The 18,600-nt window shown below is 36.1% G+C and overlaps 1 protein-coding gene across 1 annotated transcript in view; it reads left to right on the top strand.

The window, feature by feature from the left end:
* Window positions 1-18,600, top strand: part of MED13 (mediator complex subunit 13) — a 97,125-nt gene that overhangs the window by 30,752 nt on the left and 47,773 nt on the right. The window contains exon 9 of the mRNA XM_024127526.3: window positions 8,640-9,323. Coding sequence (XP_023983294.1) covers window positions 8,640-9,323 — 684 coding nt within the window. The remainder of the gene's footprint in view (window positions 1-8,639; window positions 9,324-18,600) is intronic.

Raw genomic sequence — 18,600 nt, 5'->3', positions numbered from 1 at the left:
GTGTTGATAAATGGCACTGTGCTTGAGAAATTTCTCCCAAGCGTTCTCATAAAAAAGATGATGTATGATATACTGAGATAAAATTTTTCTCAGTCTTTTTTATAGTAAATACAATATTGGGCTTTGTGCAGCAGTTTCTTATAACATCCCTTTGGTCAAGCTGTAGGTGAAATGATGAATTAAGATTCAGAAAATAAGATTCTACAAGGGACCAAAGCTGTACTGTAAAAATACAGGCTTTCTAATAGACTGTGTTGGTTGAAAGGTCGGTAGAAGAATGGATGTACTTGGAATTTTTTAGGCAATGGTATTTATTTTATATTTTGGGGATTTTGATGAGATTTGTTTATCACAGGCATAAAGATTATGTTGCCTAGAGTTTATTATTCTATTCTACAGATTAAAGATAGATCATATGTTTTTGCAGTCAAGTAAATAAATAATGGCATTGACATCTGTAACCAAGACTTACAAATGCACAGTTGGCCACCCCTTCTTGTCTTGGCTGTGAGCCAAAGGGATGGAGTGCTTGCAGGTTAGGGCTAAGGTTTTTCTTACAGTAGCTCTGTTTGATTGAGTACAATGACAGACTCTCAAGAGTTCTGATGTGTTTTTGCATAGATTAAGTTTTGTTTTATATAGATTCTTTGGATTAAAGACTTTACAATTTTTTAAAATCTGACAGCTTTGTTAAAAACTTGCCTCTTGTTGACAGAGAGATTGGAATAAAAATATGGATAGATTAGCTCCTGTTTAACAGTTTAAAATAGTAAAAACCAAAAAAAAAAAGTAAAAACCACGCTCATCTTGAGGGGAAAAAAAAAACCAAACCAAACTTAGTCTTTTTTTTTTTTTTTTTTTTTGGCTGCATTGGGTCTTCGTTGCTGTGCGTGGGTTTTTCTCTAGTTGGCGGCGAGCAGGGGCTACTCTTTGCTGCAGTGCGTGGGCTTCTCTCGTTGCAGAGCATGGTCTCTGGGCATGCGGGCTCAGTAGTTGTGGCTCGTGGGCTCTAGAGTGCAGGCTCAGTAGTTGTTGCGCATGGGATTAGTTGCTCCGCGGCATGTGGGATCTTCCCAGACCAGGGCTGGAATCCGTGTCCCCTGCATTGGCAGGCGGATTCGTAACCACTGCGCCACCAGGGAAGTCCCAAACTTAGTCTTGAAATGCAGGGCTTCAGTGCATTATTTGTCTAAGACCAAGGGTTGTTGGCAAACTACGATCTGTTGACCACATTTGGCTCACCTATTTCGTATGGCGTGTGAGCTGAAATGATTTTTACAGTTGTAAATATTTGAAAGAAATGAAAGGAAAATATTTTGTGAAAGTTACGTGAAATTCAAACTTTAGTGTCCATAAATAAGAATTTATTGGGACAGAGCCACACCTGTTCATACACATATTAACTTTGGCTGCTTTTACAGAGTTGAGTGGTTACAAGACAGACTGTATGGCCCCCCAGAGTCTAAAATGTTTACCGTCTGGTCCTTTACCGAAAAAGTTTGCCAATCCCTGGTCTAAGACCAATAGAATGCTTAAATGAAATTAGACTTTTCTTTCACTGTATTGGCATTTTTATCAAGCAGCTCTTCTTTTTTAGTTTCTAACCTAGGCATTGCTTTATTCTTTTTGAAAGATTTGGGTTTTAAGTCTGTTTGTCTAGAATAGTTGTAGAGGAAGACCCTCAAAATGCATGTTGGTAAACATAAGTTTTAATTCTTGCTCTAAGCCGAACTTTTATTTTTAAAAACATACTTTCTTTCCTAATTCCAGAAATTCCTCCTAGGTATGTAGAGGTTTGATATGATGAGATTTCATATAATCTATATGTTTGACTAGCTTTGGTAAATTTACCCTTCTAGTAAATACAGTGTTTCTAATCATTTACTTTTTTTTTTATTCACTTTTTCTTTTTACTACTGCATATTGTAGATTCCTCCTCTACCCCTGCCTCTCCCCCCACATCTGGTTCTCTTCTTTAGTTCATAAGTAAGGCTTGAAACAGACTTGGAGCCACCCTATTATGTGTATCCTCTCCTGGTGTAGAATATAGGAGGTAGCGCATACATTGATAACTGACTGTACTAGTCAGCCAGTCTGTTCTCAAATCTATCCCTACATTTTCCCTGCTCTGTTCTGTTTTGCAGGGAGTTACAATTCCTAGGCTCCCTTGCTTTTAACATGTGTTTCTTGGTTTTTCCCCCCAGTTTTACTGCGATATAACTGACAAATGATATTGTATGATTTTAAGATGTCAGCGTGATGATTTGATTAGGCTCACTTGCTTTTTGGAGTTGGCTAGTTGGAGGCACTAAGAGAAGATTGGTTGATAGGAGGGAAGAAGCCAGGGTATTCACCCCCCTGCCTTTTTTGAGCCAACTCCAGCAGCAGCTCTGTGTCCCGTTAACAGCCCCTTCTTCTGTCGTCCCAGTTACCATTGGGCAGTTCCTGCTGTGGTTGTAGCACCATCCCAAGCTTATGTGATCTGATGAGACTACTTCATCTTACTGTCCTTTTCAGCCATAGAAGTGATTGAAGCTCCCTGCTGTTACTGCTTTCTCCATTACCTCATTTTCCTCTGTTTTGTTTTTTGATAAATGATTGTAGTACATTTACTCTGTGTGAAAGATAGGACTGGACCCTTCTCTTAGAAATTGATTTGAAAAAAAAATTGCATAAATATAAGCAGTTTGCATGATATGTGATTTTAAGAAATTTAAATTATACAAATAAAGCTGAAGTACCGCTTGACCACTCTCTTTCCAAATCCTACTCTCTCTCCCTAGAAGCAACTACTTGCCAATTAGGTATTATCCTTCCATGCTTTTCTCTATAATACTGTGTGTATATGTGTTTTTCCTCCCAACACATAAACATAATACAGATGTATTTGGCAGTTTATTTTTTCACTTCATGTGCCTTAGATCTCTCCATTCTAGTTACTTGTGGATCTGCTTTATTGTTTTAAAAAAACTTCTTGGCATTACACTGAATGGAAGTACCATAGTGTATTTAATCATTCTGGGTTTGATGGACAAATAGGTTGTTTCCACAGGTTTTTTTGTTTGTGTTTACCTTTTAAAAAATAATACTTGTGTGGCTATCAGTTATTTATTAGATTTTTTTTTTTGACACTCTGTGATAGATGATGTCCAAGGCTCAGGATACATTAGTGAACAAGGCTTCTGCATGCTAAGGGGAGTGGGGCAGATAATTAGTTTTCAAAAAAAAATTCTTAATCCTTTTAAAATTTAAGAGTGATGAGTGCTAAGAAGGAAATAAAATTAGGTGGGTGATGTGATAGAGAGTTGTGGGCAAGGGGGGGCTATTTAAATACTTGCTTGTGACTTCAGAAAGCTTCTTCTACCAGTTTTACTCCCACTTCTTTTTTTTTTTTTTTTTTTTTTCTGCGGTACGCGGGCCTCTCACTATTGTGGTCTCTCCCGTTGCGGAGCACAGGCTCCGGACGCGCAGGCTCAGCGGCCATGGCTCACGGGCCCAGCCCCTCCGCGGCATGTGGGATCCTCCCGGACCGGGGCACGAACCCGTGTCCCCTGCATTGGCAGGCGGACTCTCAACCACTGCGCCACTAGGGAAGCCCTCACTCCCACTTCTTGCATATAAGAGTGCTGGTTTTTCTTAGGCTTTCACTGATCTGGGAACTGTCCTTAAAATTATTTTTTTCCCATTATAGTAAGCGAAAAGATAAAATTGTTCTAATTGGCATTTTTCAGTTGTTAGTGAAGATTAAAAACTGCACATTTATGGATAATTAGGCTTTAGTCTGGTGGAATGTTCATAAGAAAATTAGCACTTAGCAAGCTGTATAAGTAGAAAGCAATACAATAAATTTTAGATATTAACACTAAAATACTAGGAACTTCAGTTAATAGGAAAAATAATTAAAGGAATCACTCTGTGATACTTTCGGTACAACTTCTCTTTTAGAAAGATTCTCCGATTTGGTTGACTTCTAATATGAAATTCAGTTGTTTCTAAAGAAGACTAGCTTTTAGAAAAAGGTCTATATAGAAGAAAGGAACTATGATTTAATGTTACCAAAGTTTTGGAGAGCCATTGCTATTCGTATATAGCCCAAATTAATAGTTTTCTTTGCCTTATGGAAGGACAAAGGAATGTATGGCTGTTTACTTTTCACACCCCTTGTATACTTGGAATGTTACTTGGAATGTAACCAGGTAGCTCACCTCAGATGATTGGAGATCGTTTTTCTCCTGAGTGCCTTGCATAACTTGATGAATTCTTAAACTTTTGGTTTCAAAACTCATTCACACTCTTAAAAATTATAGGGTATCCAAACATGCTTTTATTTATGTGGGTCACGTCTATTTATATCATTTTAGGGAAATTTTAAAGCAGTGCTTAATTTATTTAAAAAATAACATAAGCCCAGTACAAATTAACATGAATAAAATACTTTTATAGAAATCAACTATATTTTCCAAAGCAAAAAACAGATTAGAGGACTTCCTTGGTGGCACAGTGGTTAAAAATCTGCCTGCCAAAAACGCAGGGGAGACGGATTTGAGCCCTGGTCCAGGAAGATCCCACATGCCGGGGAGCACCTAAGCCCATGCGCCACAACTGCCGAGCCTATGCTCTAGAGCCCGTGAGTCACAACTGCTGAGCCCACATGCCTAGAGCCTGTGTACCGCAATGAAGAGTAGCCTCCAGTTGCCGCGACTAGAGAAAGCCCACACACAACAACAAAGACCCAACGCAGCCAAAAATAAATTAAAAAAACAAAAAGCTATATGTCATAAAATAACCTTAAAAAAAAGATTAGAAGAGATAGTTGACATTCTTTCTTTCATAAATGCCTTTAAAAATTGGTGGATATTTTACACTTACAGCACATCTCAATTTGTACTCTCCACGTTTTGAGTGCCTAGTTAGCCACATTAGACTTTGGATACCATTCTTGGACAGCACAGCTTTAGAAATAGAGTTCAGAATAGGACTAATGTCTGGATATAGGGAAAAAATATATACATTCACACACATATATAGATGTCTGATATAGAAAAGACAAGTTTCTAGTCAATACATTATTTTCTAACAACTGGAGGAGCTGCATTTCCTCATAAGGTAATGTGGTCCTTGTCATTGAAAATATTCGAAGAGGGGTTGGTTAGAGAAGGGGTTATTCTTACATTGGATAGAACCTATTGTTTGTTTTCTTAATGACCAATAACTTTATTAATTTTTTTAAAATGCTGTTTAAAAAATTTAATGCACACGAATATAAAACTTAAAATGACAAGTTCTCCCTATTATGCATGTATGTAGATCTGCCTGCCTGTTTTCTTTTCCACAAATGGAATCATGCTATGTATACTGTTCTTCAACTTGCTTTTTTTTTTTCCCCCCGGTATGCGGGCCTCTCACTGCCGTGGCCTCTCCGGTCGCGGAGCGCAGGCTCAGCAGCCATGGCTCACGGGCCCAGCCGCTCCGCTGCATGTGGGATCCTCCCGGACCGGGGCATGAACCTGTGTCCCCTGCATCGGCAGGCGGACTCTCAACCACTGCGTCACCAGGGAAGCCCCAACGTGCTTTTTTTTGAAAAACAGTTATCCTGGGTATCTTTCCTTGTTAGCACATATAGTTCCACTCTTTTTTCTTTTAAGTTCATAGTACCTCATGATACTGTCGAGGTATAATGCTTTATTTGGCCAGTCACCTGTGCTGCACTCTTGCTGAAGATTTTTAAAGCAAATCTTAAATACCGTCATTTCACTCCTACTTCACTTCAGTATGCAACTCTAAAAAATGTTAATATTTTCTTACGTAGCTATAATTCCATTATCACACCTGGTAAAAGGAACAGTATTTTATTGGTATCATCTGATACCTTCTACAGATATGTCTCAGAAATATCTTTTTGTAGTTGGTTGGTTTGACTAGGATTCAAGCAAGGAGTAGACATTTGATTGTTAAGTTTTCCAGGTCTCTCTTTTAATCCTCTTCCTCCTTTTATGACATTGACTTGGTTGGAGAAACTAGGTCAGTTTTTCTATAGAATGTCCCACATTATGGATTTTCTCAATTTGTGATGTATTTTAACTTGTTCTTCTGGTGTCATTTAACTTCTTTTATCCCTTGCATCTGTAAATGGAAGGTAGCACTAGAGCCATGTCCTCTAAATACTAGCTATGTTTGTAACCACTAGTGACTATTTAAATTTATTTATTTACTTGGCCACACCACTCGGCATGCAGGATCCTAGTTCCTGGACGAGGGATCGAACTCATGCCCCCTGCAGTGGAAGCACGGAGTCTTAAGCACTGGACTGCCAGGGAAGTCCCTGTGGCTATTTAAATTTAAAGTAACTGGATTTAAATAAAATTAAAAATTTAGCCCCTCCATTGCACAAGTCACATTTCTAGTTCTCAGTAGCCACATATAGAACATTTCTATCATCACAGAAAGTTATTTTGGACACTGCTGATCTAGAGGCTTAATTAGGTTCAGGTTTAATATTTTTGGCATGAATACTACATGGGCAGTGCTGTGTTGCTTTGTATGGTGTCACATCAGAAGAGACATATGCTCGGTTATCCCACTTTTTTTTTTTTTAAACCCCACATTTGTTTGTTTATTTATTTTTGGCTGTGTTGGGTCTTTGTTTCTGTGCGAGGGCTTTCTCTAGTTGTGGCGAGTGGGGGCCACTCTTCATCGCGGTGCGCGGGCCTCTCACTATCGCGGCCTCTCGTTGTGGAGCACAGGCTCCAAGCGCGCAGGCTCAGTAGTTGTGGCGAGTGGGCCCAGTTGCTCCGCAGCATGTGGGATCTTCCCAGACCAGGGCTCAAACCCGTGTCCCCTGCATTGGCAGGCAGATTCTCAACCACTGCGCCACCAGGGAAACCCTATCCCACTTTTAATAATGTTAAAACTAAGAAGGTGGTGATCAGCCTGATGCCTTCATTGTAAAGTTCTAATCATGTTTACTATGAATAAAGACAGTTTTTCTTCTTCTTTTGAAATCTCTGATCTCTTTTTTTTTTCTTGACTTACTGCATTGGCTAAAACTTTCCATAAAATTGTTGAAAAAAAAAGTTGAGAGTTAATATTCTTGCTTTGTTCCTAGTCTTAGGGAGAAAATATTTAGTCTTCCATCATTAAGTATGATGTTAGTTGTAGTTTTTCATAGACATCCTTCATTGGACTAAGTTATAATACTTGCTTGCTGAGTCTTTTTATATGAATAGGTGTTGAATTTTGTCATGTTTTTCTGTATTTATTGAGATAATCATATTGTTTTCTGTTTTATTCTGTTATGTGATGAATAATATTGGTTTTTTTCTTGTGAATGTTACACCTTACATTCGTGGGACAAATTCCATTTGGTTATGATGTATTCTCAGTTTATGTATTACTCATTTGCTCATTTTGTTAATGATTTACATTTGTGTTCTTAAGGAATATTGTTCTATGATTTCTTTTTCGTATGATGTCTTTGATTTTGGTGTCAGAGTAATGATGGATTTCTCCTGTGTCCTTTTGACATAACTGCAGTTTTCTTTGATAACTTTCATGCTTTTTTCCCCTCATGTACAATAAGAGGTCCCAGGCTCTGTACAAAAGGGTGTCTCAGCATGTTCCCTCAGTAGAGAGGGTTCTTTGAAAAAGTGCCTACCACTGCTTTTTAATAGTCTTTCAAGTTACCTCTGATATAACAAAACCATTAATAAAGTATATTGTAAAAAGAAAACAAACCAAAAAACCTAATGAATACTTAATGCTTTAACTCCAAATCCCTGTAAAATTTTTTTCTACTTTTTTACTTAAAAATATTTTATATACATTTATATAAATATTATGTATATAAAATACATAATATTTTATATACATTAATACAGTTGAGTTTGGAAATCTCAAAGTGCACAGTATTTTTACTGCACTGAAAGAAATCTTAAACTTTGAATACAAGTGTTAGATTTTAAGGTATATAGTTTTAAATTCTTCAATTTAGAATTGCTTCACATCATGAGGAATAAATTGTTTTAGGTACTTCCTTTTCTTTTTCCTTTCCAGTCAGCTTATTCTTTCTGTATTGGTAAACCTTGGGAGAAGGAAGGTAGGTATGGTATGGGGCATCAACCAGTCAATTCCAGAACTATCCAGATGGATATAACTACAATCTTGACTGATCTAACTTCAGTCCAGTAGCGTAAGTTTCCTAGCTGGTTGCTGTAGGACCGTAGATGATGACTGAGCTCAGCCAAGCCGTTGACATTGATTTATAACAGTTACTAATGGTAAAATATCAGGTACATTCACAAATGAATAAATTTGAGGACATTTTATACCTTTTTATATTAAAATATCTAGAATCTTATCTCTGTATTCAGATACTAAGATATTTAGATTATGTAAGGCAGATCATCTTTGGCTATCTGATCACATGTTAAATGAGGATGAGAGATTGGCTTTTATGAAGCTTTCTGCATGCTCTTAGTTTTAGGCCACTGAACAAAGTATTTCTTTTTCTATGTAAATTCAAATAATTTTACTTTTAGGATTATGTGTAAAAAACAAATGACATCCAAAATATCTAATGCTGTTAACTTGTATACTTTGATATAATAGTTATACTATAAATCTTCCTTTTAACTTTTCAGGCACAAAAATCTCAAACCAAGAAATCCTGGACAGCAAGGACAGGCACCAACTTTAAGTCAGCAACAACAAGTACTTCCGAAGCACAAGACCAATGAAAAGCAAGAAAAGAGTGAAAAACCACAAAAACGCCCCTTGACTCCTTTTCACCATCGTGTATCTGTTAGTGATGATGTTGGCATGGACACAGATTCATCCAGCCAAAGACTTGTGATCTCTGCTCCAGACAGTCAAGTGAGATTTTCAAACATCCGAACTAATGATGTAGCAAAGACTCCTCAGATGCATGGCACTGAAATGGCAAATTCACCTCAACCACCCCCACTTAGTCCTCACCCATGTGATGTGGTTGATGAAGGAGTGACTAAAACACCTTCAACTCCTCAAAGTCAACATTTTTATCAAATGCCAACACCGGATCCCTTGGTTCCTTCTAAACCAATTGAAGATAGGATAGACAGTTTATCCCAGTCTTTCCCAGCTCAATTCCAGGAAGCTGTAGAACCTACAATATATGTTGGTACAGCAGTAAACTTGGAAGAAGATGAAGCTAATATAGCCTGGAAGTATTACAAGGTCCCAAAGAAAAAAGATTTAGAGTTTTTACCACCTCAACTTCCAAGTGATAAATTCAAGGATGATCCAGTTGGACCTTTTGGACAGGAAAGTGTAACATCAGTTACAGAGTATGTATTTTTTTTAATAGTCACTATTATAATTTAAGGGTGGAAATGATGTAGGTTCTTAATAGTAGGACTCCAGAATGGTTTCAGGGTAGGATTAACAATAATAAATCCTTTGAGTATTAATTTTGCATAATTTCTTTACTGTGTTTTTTCCTCAGGGGACCTCTTTATTATGAAATATTTTAGTCACAAAAAAGTGGAGAAAATAATAACGTTTATCCATCAACAAACTTAAGAATTTTACATACAGTTAGAACCCCTGTGTACTATTTTCTTCCTCCATTCTTCCTTCCACTGTCCTGAATTTGGTATTTATCATTTCTATATGTGTTTTTATACATGTAGCTCTAGTTAATTCATTTTACTTGCTCTCTAGTATTTCTTTGTTATGAATATGCCATAATTTATCTACTCTCTTGAGAGGGACTTGTTGGTTTTTTTCAATTTTTCACAAAGGATGTAGCAGTGAACTTTTTTGTACACATTTCCTTGTATATTTATATATATAAGAATTCCTCTAGGGAATACAGCAAAAAGTGGAATCGCTGGGCCATGGGGTATGTCGATATTCAACATGAAGGGTTGTTGCCAAGTTACTCTCCAAACTATACTAGTTTACACCCTCATCAACCAGCAGAGTATGGGAATAGCTGTTCTGCATTTTCCTCAGTACTTGGTATTATGAGACTTTTAATTTGGCTAATCTGCTGCATGCAGAATGGCCTATTGTTGTCTTACTATGTTTTACAGATTCCTAGTGAGGTTAAGCATCAAAGTGTTTACGGGCCTGTATATCATATGTTTTAGTCTATTTTCGTTTCTTTTTTTTCCTGATTTATTCTTTTCATATTCTGGTTATTAATCTTATATTAATTATATGTGCCTCAGATATCATTTTTAGTCCTTTTTTTTTCTTTTCCTCCTAATTATTCTTTGTATATTCTGGCTAGCAATCTTGTATTAGTTATATGTGCGACAGATATCTTCCTCTGTTCTGTGGTTTGCCTTCTTTGTCCACAATATGTATGACATACTTTGGGGCAGAAATAGGGTTTTTTTCAGGTCTCCCTTTACTTTCTGTATTGTTCTGATTATATTTATTATCTGCCCCACAAGCTTTTTGCATTTTTATCTGTAGTGGGGTTTTTAAAAATTTTTATTGGAGTATAGTTTACAATGTTGTGTTAGTTTCAGGTGTAAAGCGAAGTGAATCAGTTACAGTGTTTTTTTTAAAGGTGAAAGTCAACCAACCATTATGTTCTTCTCTTTTTTTTTTTGCTTCGGTACGCGGGCCTCTCACTGTTGTGGCCTCTCCCATTGCAGAGCACAGGCTCCGGACGCGCAGGCTCAGCAGCCAAGGCTCATGGGCCCAGCAGCCCTGCGGCATGTGGGATCCTCCCAGACCGGGGCACGAACCCGTGTCCCCTGCATTGGCAGGCGGACTCTCAACCACTGCGCCACCAGGGAAGCCCCATTACATTCATTTTACCGTTATATTCATTAAAACTGTCTACCTATTTATCAATGCAAGGCCAAGTAGTTTGCAAAGATTACATTTCCTTCTCTATCAGTCTCTAAAACTTTTAGGGTCTTTAGCTTAGAATGTTGAAATTTCTCAAGAATATCTGTATACATAGTGGTCTTTTATTCAGTCCTTGTACTGAACTTTTGAGGAGGGCTGCTTTAATTTGAAGTCTTTTTTGTCCCGTCACTGGGAAGTTTCTCTTTTCTTGGAAAATATCTCTATTTTTTCCCCCATTCTCTGCAGAACCTCTAGAATTCAGATGTTGAACTTTGTATTTTCTCTCTTTTTTTCCTGAGGGGATTTCTTAACTTCTAGCCCTTTTCTTAAAGTCTTAATATTTGTTTCTCATGTTTTTTTAATTTCTAAACTTTTTTTTTAAATAGCAACCCCTTGTTTAATGTCCTTTTACTTTTTTCCCTTTAGAATTACTTTATTATGGTCTTTTTCTTTACTATACTGATTCTCATCATATTTCTTATTGTTTCATCTTATACATTTTAGAATGAGGGAATGAATAGATGAGCTGGTTGGAAATTTTGTGTATAAAGGCAGAGCCTGTTGATTGGTAGGACTTAACTCACTCAACAGATATTTTAGAATGAACTGTGTATCAGTTCCAGAAACTTTGCTTTATGGTAATGGGGTAGGGGATGTTTAGGAGGGGAGGCCTTGTACCTAAACTTCCAGGATGAAAAGGATCTTGTGCCTTCACCAGGTAGTTTATTCATTTTTCTTAGAAAAGGAACCCTTTCAGGACTGGGGGGCAGGGGCAGGGGGATAAATTAGGAGTTTGGGATTAATGTATACACACTACTATATATAAAATAGATAAACAACAAGGACCTGCTGTATAGCACAGGGAACTATATTCCAGTATCTTGTTATTACAGTATCTTGTAATAACCTATAATGGAAAAGAATCTGAAAAAGAATATATATACACACACACACACACACAAAACAGAATCACTTTGCTGTACACCTGAAACACAACATTGTAAATAAACTATAATTCAATTTTTTAAATGGTTATAAAAAAATAGGAACACTTTGTTTCTCCTTTTTCAGCTTTTTTTCATTTCTGTCTAGAGATGTAAGTCCAGATTTTCTCTGGTTTTTAGGCAGTTTGGCTCTCCTGTTGTTTATATAGTTTGTCCTTAGCCCTCTTTTGCATTTTGTAAGCCATGAACTTTCTCTGCTGTGTTTCATTGATTTTGAGCTTCCCTGAGACTAAGTAAAATTCCTGATCTATTTATAGCTTCTTTCTCATTTTCCCTGCTGTTAGAGATGTATTTTCTTTTAAAATTCCTTGGTTATTATTTTAGTAGACAAACCCGTGTGCTTCATCTAGCACTTTGAATCTTAAAAGCATTCTAGTATGACTTTTTTTTAAATGAAAATTAATCTGGACTTGAAATTGAGGGACTTCAGAAGACCCTTATGATCATGGAAGATGACTAACTTAGTTAATAAATTAGCAGATTTCTTGTAAGCAAATGATGTCTTGGAAACAAGGCTTAAAAGATCTTAATCTTACCTGAGCTGGATGTAATATAAAAATCTAAGCTAACTTCAACTCTTGCCTGAAACTGTTGGTCTCCTTGATTCTATACTTCTCTTTATATAGTCTCTATACAGCAGTCAGAGTGATCATTGTAAGTTAAATATAATGTTACTGATTTGCTTAAAACTCTTCAGTAGTTTCCCTTTATATTTAGAGTAAAATCCATACTCTTTCCCTCATCTGTAAGGTTCTACACTATCTCCTGCATACCTAGTTCTTTACTTGTATTTACCGCTCTCCTGTTTGCTTCCTGATTTAACCACACCAGCTTTCTTGCTATTCCTTCAAAAAAGTTAAGGTCATTCTTCATGGCCTTTAGAATTGCATTACGGGGTCGGGGGAATACCTCACCCCTTACTGTTCAGTTGAACTTAAAAGTTACCTTCTCAGGAGGTATTTCCTTGACCACAGTACCTAAACTGTGACTTCTCTTTAATCCCCAAGTCACAACCTATCCTGTGTACTACTTTCATATTCTCCATATATATAATTATCTGAAATTATATATTTGTTAATGGTCTCTTCCCTATTAGAATGTAAGCTCTATGAGGGCAAGGACTTGGTCTTGTGCACTACTGTGTTCTTCCAACTTACATGCATGCACGCATGCGTGCGCCTTCCCAGAACAGTCCTAGGCACATAGACATTCAGCAAATGTTGGATGAATGAAATGACAGTGTGGTCCTAGATTACTTTATGATTTTAAAACATTTCTTTCTAGGTGTTATATTTTCTTATTTAATGTATGTAAAAATGTAGTGATGTAAATATTTTCAGTTTTAAGAACTTTAAGAGTGAGTTTTTATGGACATATTATTCATTAGGTTTACGAATTCTAGCCATAACTTTTTTTAGTGTATTGGCTGCTTGTGTGCATGAGCATCTGTAAGTGAAATGAAGGTCTCTTAGAAGTTAATACAGCTTAACCTTAAGAGTCGGTTCTAAAATTACTTTGGCATTTTTCTCATTGAATAAGAATGAGAAAGAAGCATAATGTAGAAAGGTAACATGCAGAGTAGAATGGTTCTGGGTCATGATTATGTAAATTAAGGAAAATACATGCCTCTACCTGTTCCTGGTCACCATCTTTTTCTACCTCATAAAAAGAAGACATAAAAGATTGAATAGAGGTTTTTTTGTTTTTAAAGTTGAATATAAATACAGTTTTGGTTATGCTAGTTACTAAAATGTGTGTTGTGTCACAAATTACTTGTAGATAGAATCCTTGTTTTCATATTGTAATACTAGATTAGAATAGGGTAGATATCACAGAAAGTCAACCATCAGAGTCCTCGCTGCTATATGAACTGAGAAATATTTGTGGAATACACCTGTTTTATACTTGGTAGGTTAGAAGTTCTGGTCTTACGTTTTAATCATCTAGATGATTTTATTTTATCTTCCTGAAGTTACTGGCAGTAGTTCTCAATTGGAGCAGTTTCTGGCCGCCTCCCACCCCCCTACCCCCAGGTGACATTTGACAATGACTAGAGACATTTTGGTTGTCACACCTGGGCGTGTGCTGCTGACATCTGGTAGGTAGAAGCCAGGGATGCTGCTAAATATCTTAACAGTGTATAGGACTGTCCCCCACAACAAGGAATTTTCCAGCCCAAAATGTTAGTAATGTTGAGGTGCTTTAATATTACAGATAACTTACTCCAGAGTTCAAGTTTCTGTTAAAAATTATTAAATTAGATATGCCAAACATGTTTAATGATTAAGTTTCACTAGGGAGCTCTCTCCCATACTGTTTTAGTCTCCCCAGACCACAGTAAAATACCTGGCATGGTCTTCAGTGTTTGTGTTATGCTAAAACAAAAGTTATTTTTTCTCATAGTTAAAAAGATCTTGTTGGAATAACTTATTAATTCAAGTACCTGCTCTTAATATTACTTGAGATGGGATATCATGAGGATCAGTCGTCTCCTTATAGCAAGTTGGCAAAGCCAGTTGACAAAGTCAGATGATGTCCCTTGTCATTAAAAATAAATTCTAAGAATTACTATTACGCTTTCTTAATGTCATTTAAACAATCTTAAATTCTTTGTAGAAGCATTCTGTATTTTTAATGTAATATGATCAAACATATTTCTGGTAATAAGAGTAATCCATTCAAAAACCTGGTTTGTTGTTTGGTGTTTTTTTTGTTTTGGTTTTTTTTTGCGGTATGCGGGCCTCTCACTGTTGTGGCCTCTCCCGTGGACGCGCAGGCTCAGCGGCCATGGCTCACGGGCCCAGCCCCTCCGCGGCATGTGGGACCTTCCCAGACCGGGGCATGAACCCGTGTCCCCTGCATCGGCAGGTGGACTCTCAACCTCTGCGCCACCAGGGAAGCCCCTGGTTTGTTTTATATAAAAAAATTTGTGAATTTGTGTTACCCAGTCATTGTAAATTTCTATTATCTTTTCCCATGCTTTGAGGTTTGAAAATGTTTTAAAATATATAGCAGTTAATTTTAATGAGGTTAATTAGAGGCTGTTGCAACTCCTATATTCTTTCTCCTTTCTTAGGAAGATTATCTTTCTTTTTTAATTCATACTCCTCAAAGATGCACTTTTTCAGTTTGAATAAAACTGAAATTTCTGTAATATACAAGATACTGTAAGGCACTGTTGGGGTATAAAGTAAATTTGGGTCCTGGCCCTAAATGAAATTGTAGTTTAATGGAAAATAGCATTAATTCTCTGATACAGGTATATGTATAACATATAGTAGGGATGCAGAGCCAGAGTGGAGAATAATTCCATTTATGGAGATCAGAAGCTTTATCTAGTTTTGTATGGATAGATTATAGGGTGCTGCTTAGTGGTTTGGTGTGTCATGGTGAGAAATGAGACCTAAAGAGTGGGGTAGGGCTATATCATGGAGTGGCAAAATATTATTTATAAGGTGATACAGGGGCCTCATTAGGAAATTAGAAAGACATGGTAGGGATGGAGGGATTTTATAGATGTTGTGGAGTAGACTAAAGAACTTTATGGCCAATTAGATATATAATGCAGAGGGGCAAGAATGCATCAGTAGAAGTTGAAAAACGGTTTCTTTATAGTAGTTGACTTCTACAGATGTGTGCCTTTTTAGAAAATTATGGAGGAGAAATTTAGACCTTTGTTTTATTTATGTAAAGTGACAACTCAGTTTCCATTTGGCATAAATAAATGAAGTTTTCCATTGTTTGGTATTAAGGGGTGGGCACTAGCCTTTCATAATAGGTAGATAAACGAAAAGAGGTACTCTTTTTCAGTTGTAGATGGTGGTGGCTGCTTAACTAGTGCAGAGTAATTACTTCATCATTTCTAAGTATTTCCTTTATTCTTAGACTTCATGTGCAGCAGTCGATGCCAAATTTTTTAGCAGCTACTTTAAAGCAAAATTCCTTTTCTAATTTGTTAGAATTTATTTGGAGGGGAGAGAGAGGTTGGGGGTGGAGCATAGCATATCTCCCACACAAGATATACACATCTGTGGCAAATATCTTTATTTTCTTTTTGCTTCTAATTATTTTTAGTTTCTTTATTAGTTAATGATAACATCTATTTTAGAATAGTGGCTTAAGACCTTGTAAGTTTTAAAGAAAGCAAAATTTCTGCCAAGAAATATTACAGTTGTTTTTAAATATATTTTTTCAAGGGTCTAGCACTTAGTTTTAGTAGAATTTGTGCCAGCCTAAAACAGTCTGTAACTCTTGATTCAGAAGGAACCTTTCTAAACCCTGAACAAAGAACTGTACTTGAGCATAGTTCTTATTATGTCTTGTTCAGTATAAAAAATACATTGTGATATCTTAACCGTAATATCCCTCAATAGAATTAGGTCTTACGTTGTATATAATATGTATATACCAGATTTTTATTGTATGTATCTAGTTATATAATGCATTATTTGATCTCTAAAAGGTAGTTTCTAATTTTTTGTTTCATAGAAAGAAGTCTAAGATGAAATAAACTTGTTTTGATTTATTGTATTCTAAACCTTTTAAAAGATTTTTTTTTTAAAGATTTTTTTTCTTTAAGTCTTCCTTATTTGGTATCTTACTTTAATGCAATAAAGCTATACTTTTGACAGCTAGCTTGACTCAGTTTAAGGATTGGTTATGAATATTGGAGATGGTACTGGAAAAGTTACTATTAAAATTTTTTTGAGATTTATTGAATTCATTTCTTCATTAACATTTCCTGAATTGTAGCTTATCTCCTTCTGTAATTGCCAATTCTAAAATATTGTCACACCTTGTCTAGAAGAATTTTTATTGAATAAAGGCATAAACGCATATGCTATAGGCCATGTTAAATTCTCTACAAGTACATTTTAGGATAGTATGTAACTTTGTCACAGTGAGAGGAAGGAGATATAGTTAATAATATAAAAGTAATTTCAGTTTGCTGTGGGCATTGCAAAGCTTCCTCTTCATGGCTGTACCTAATCATTCTTTTCCAGTTTGTCTGTATTTAGCTTTATATTTGATTGAAACTATCTCTGTAGTTAACTGTTTGGCTATATGTGAAAGTTCCTTTTAAAAAAGGAGAGGTGTGTTGTTCCTAGTCACAAAAAGTGTTATGTATACTATATAATTGGAGAGTGAAGAAATGCTAACTTGAGTTTTTAATCTGGCATCTCTTAAAAAAATAGCAATTTTAATTTCTATTTTTATCCGTTTTAAATATAGAAGGATGTGTAATGTAAATAATTTATATTTTTAATTTATTGTGACGATACCCTTGATATTATTGACTTCATTTAAATTCTTTGCATATCCCACTGTCTGTGAGAACCATTCAATAAAATAACAAAAAGTTGTCTTTAGGTATTGCATTTGGTTTACTCATTTTTATTCCTAGTAGAGCCCTGTGCAGTAGGATTTTTCCTTTTAATGTTACTGCCTACTAGCTTAACAACTACTTGCATAAAGAGTGTGGCAGTTTTTATGCTTCTGCTAGAGGACAACTTAATATGAAAAACAGTTGTTTTATTCACCTCAACACAGAGTAGTCTTTCAGGTTAGTGACTGGGGGTGAGGGGGGTAGGTTCTTATACTTTTTGCCTATGAATAGTTATGTGAATTGGCATACTTAAAATCTTTCCAGCCCTAACTCTGCCACCATGTGACCATTTCTTTCAACATAATTTTCATATCAAAGTCAGCACACCGTCTGGTTCCTATTTTCATGATGTTATTTTAAGTATTAAATAAGAATATACATGTCAAAGTAGATGGGAATGCTATTTTGAAAAGATTCACATTGGTATCTGATAGACACTTCAGGAAACATTTAGGGTCTAATATGGTGAGGTACAAAGCTTCTTCTAAGAAATAAGTGCTTATTCATTTATTTATAGACCAGAACTATTCTAACAGGTAATTGTAGAATATAGCCCATTGACAGTTATGTTAGCACTATGTTCCTATGGAAGAAAGTTTTTGTAGACTTGGGATTTTAGTTTGGGGATAAATCTGAGGCACATTGAAATAACAGTGACATATATCATATTTGATAGCATGTTTAGAAAATGTCAGTTATTCTTTTGATGACCTCTGTTTCAACCTTAGTTTATAGGGTATAGAGTGCTTCTAGTGCTGGACATTGGTGAATAGATTAACAAGATACGATATCTCTGTCATTCAAAGAATTTATAAACTAGCAAATACCTTTATTGATTCCAAATCTTACTTATGATTGTTTTGTCCTGATACTCAGGACAGACAAGTAGCAGCAGCAGTATCACTTCCTAATGAATAAAGACGATTTATTTCAAAGTACAACATACTGTATTTTAGAATTATTAATGCAAACACAGTATCTCCTGTGTGGCTTTTAGATTTCATGTATTAATTTAGCAGGTATTGAGCACCTATTATGTGCCAGGCACTCTTCTAGGCATTTGGGATAGTTCAGTAAACAAAGATAAGATCCCTGACATTTAGAGGCTTATAGTCTAGTGGGAGTGACAGACAACAATGAACAAAAGCAAATTATATAGTATATTAAGAGATAAATGCTATGGAGGGAAAAACAGAGCCCAGTAAGGGAGATCAGTGTTGAGGCAGTGGGCATACTGCAATTTTAAATAAGATTTTGTAGATAAGGTGACATTTAAACAAATACTTGAAGGAAGTGAGGGAGTTGGCCATGCAAATATTTGGAGGAAGAATGTTCCAGACAAAGAGAACAGCCAGAAGTGTGTCT

The sequence above is a fragment of the Physeter macrocephalus genome, chromosome 14, assembly GCF_002837175.3.
Source record: "Physeter macrocephalus isolate SW-GA chromosome 14, ASM283717v5, whole genome shotgun sequence".
Taxonomy (NCBI): Eukaryota; Metazoa; Chordata; class Mammalia; order Artiodactyla; family Physeteridae; genus Physeter; species Physeter macrocephalus.
The sequence above is the reverse complement of the archived record's forward strand: the minus strand, read 5'-3'. Positions and strand labels throughout refer to the sequence as shown.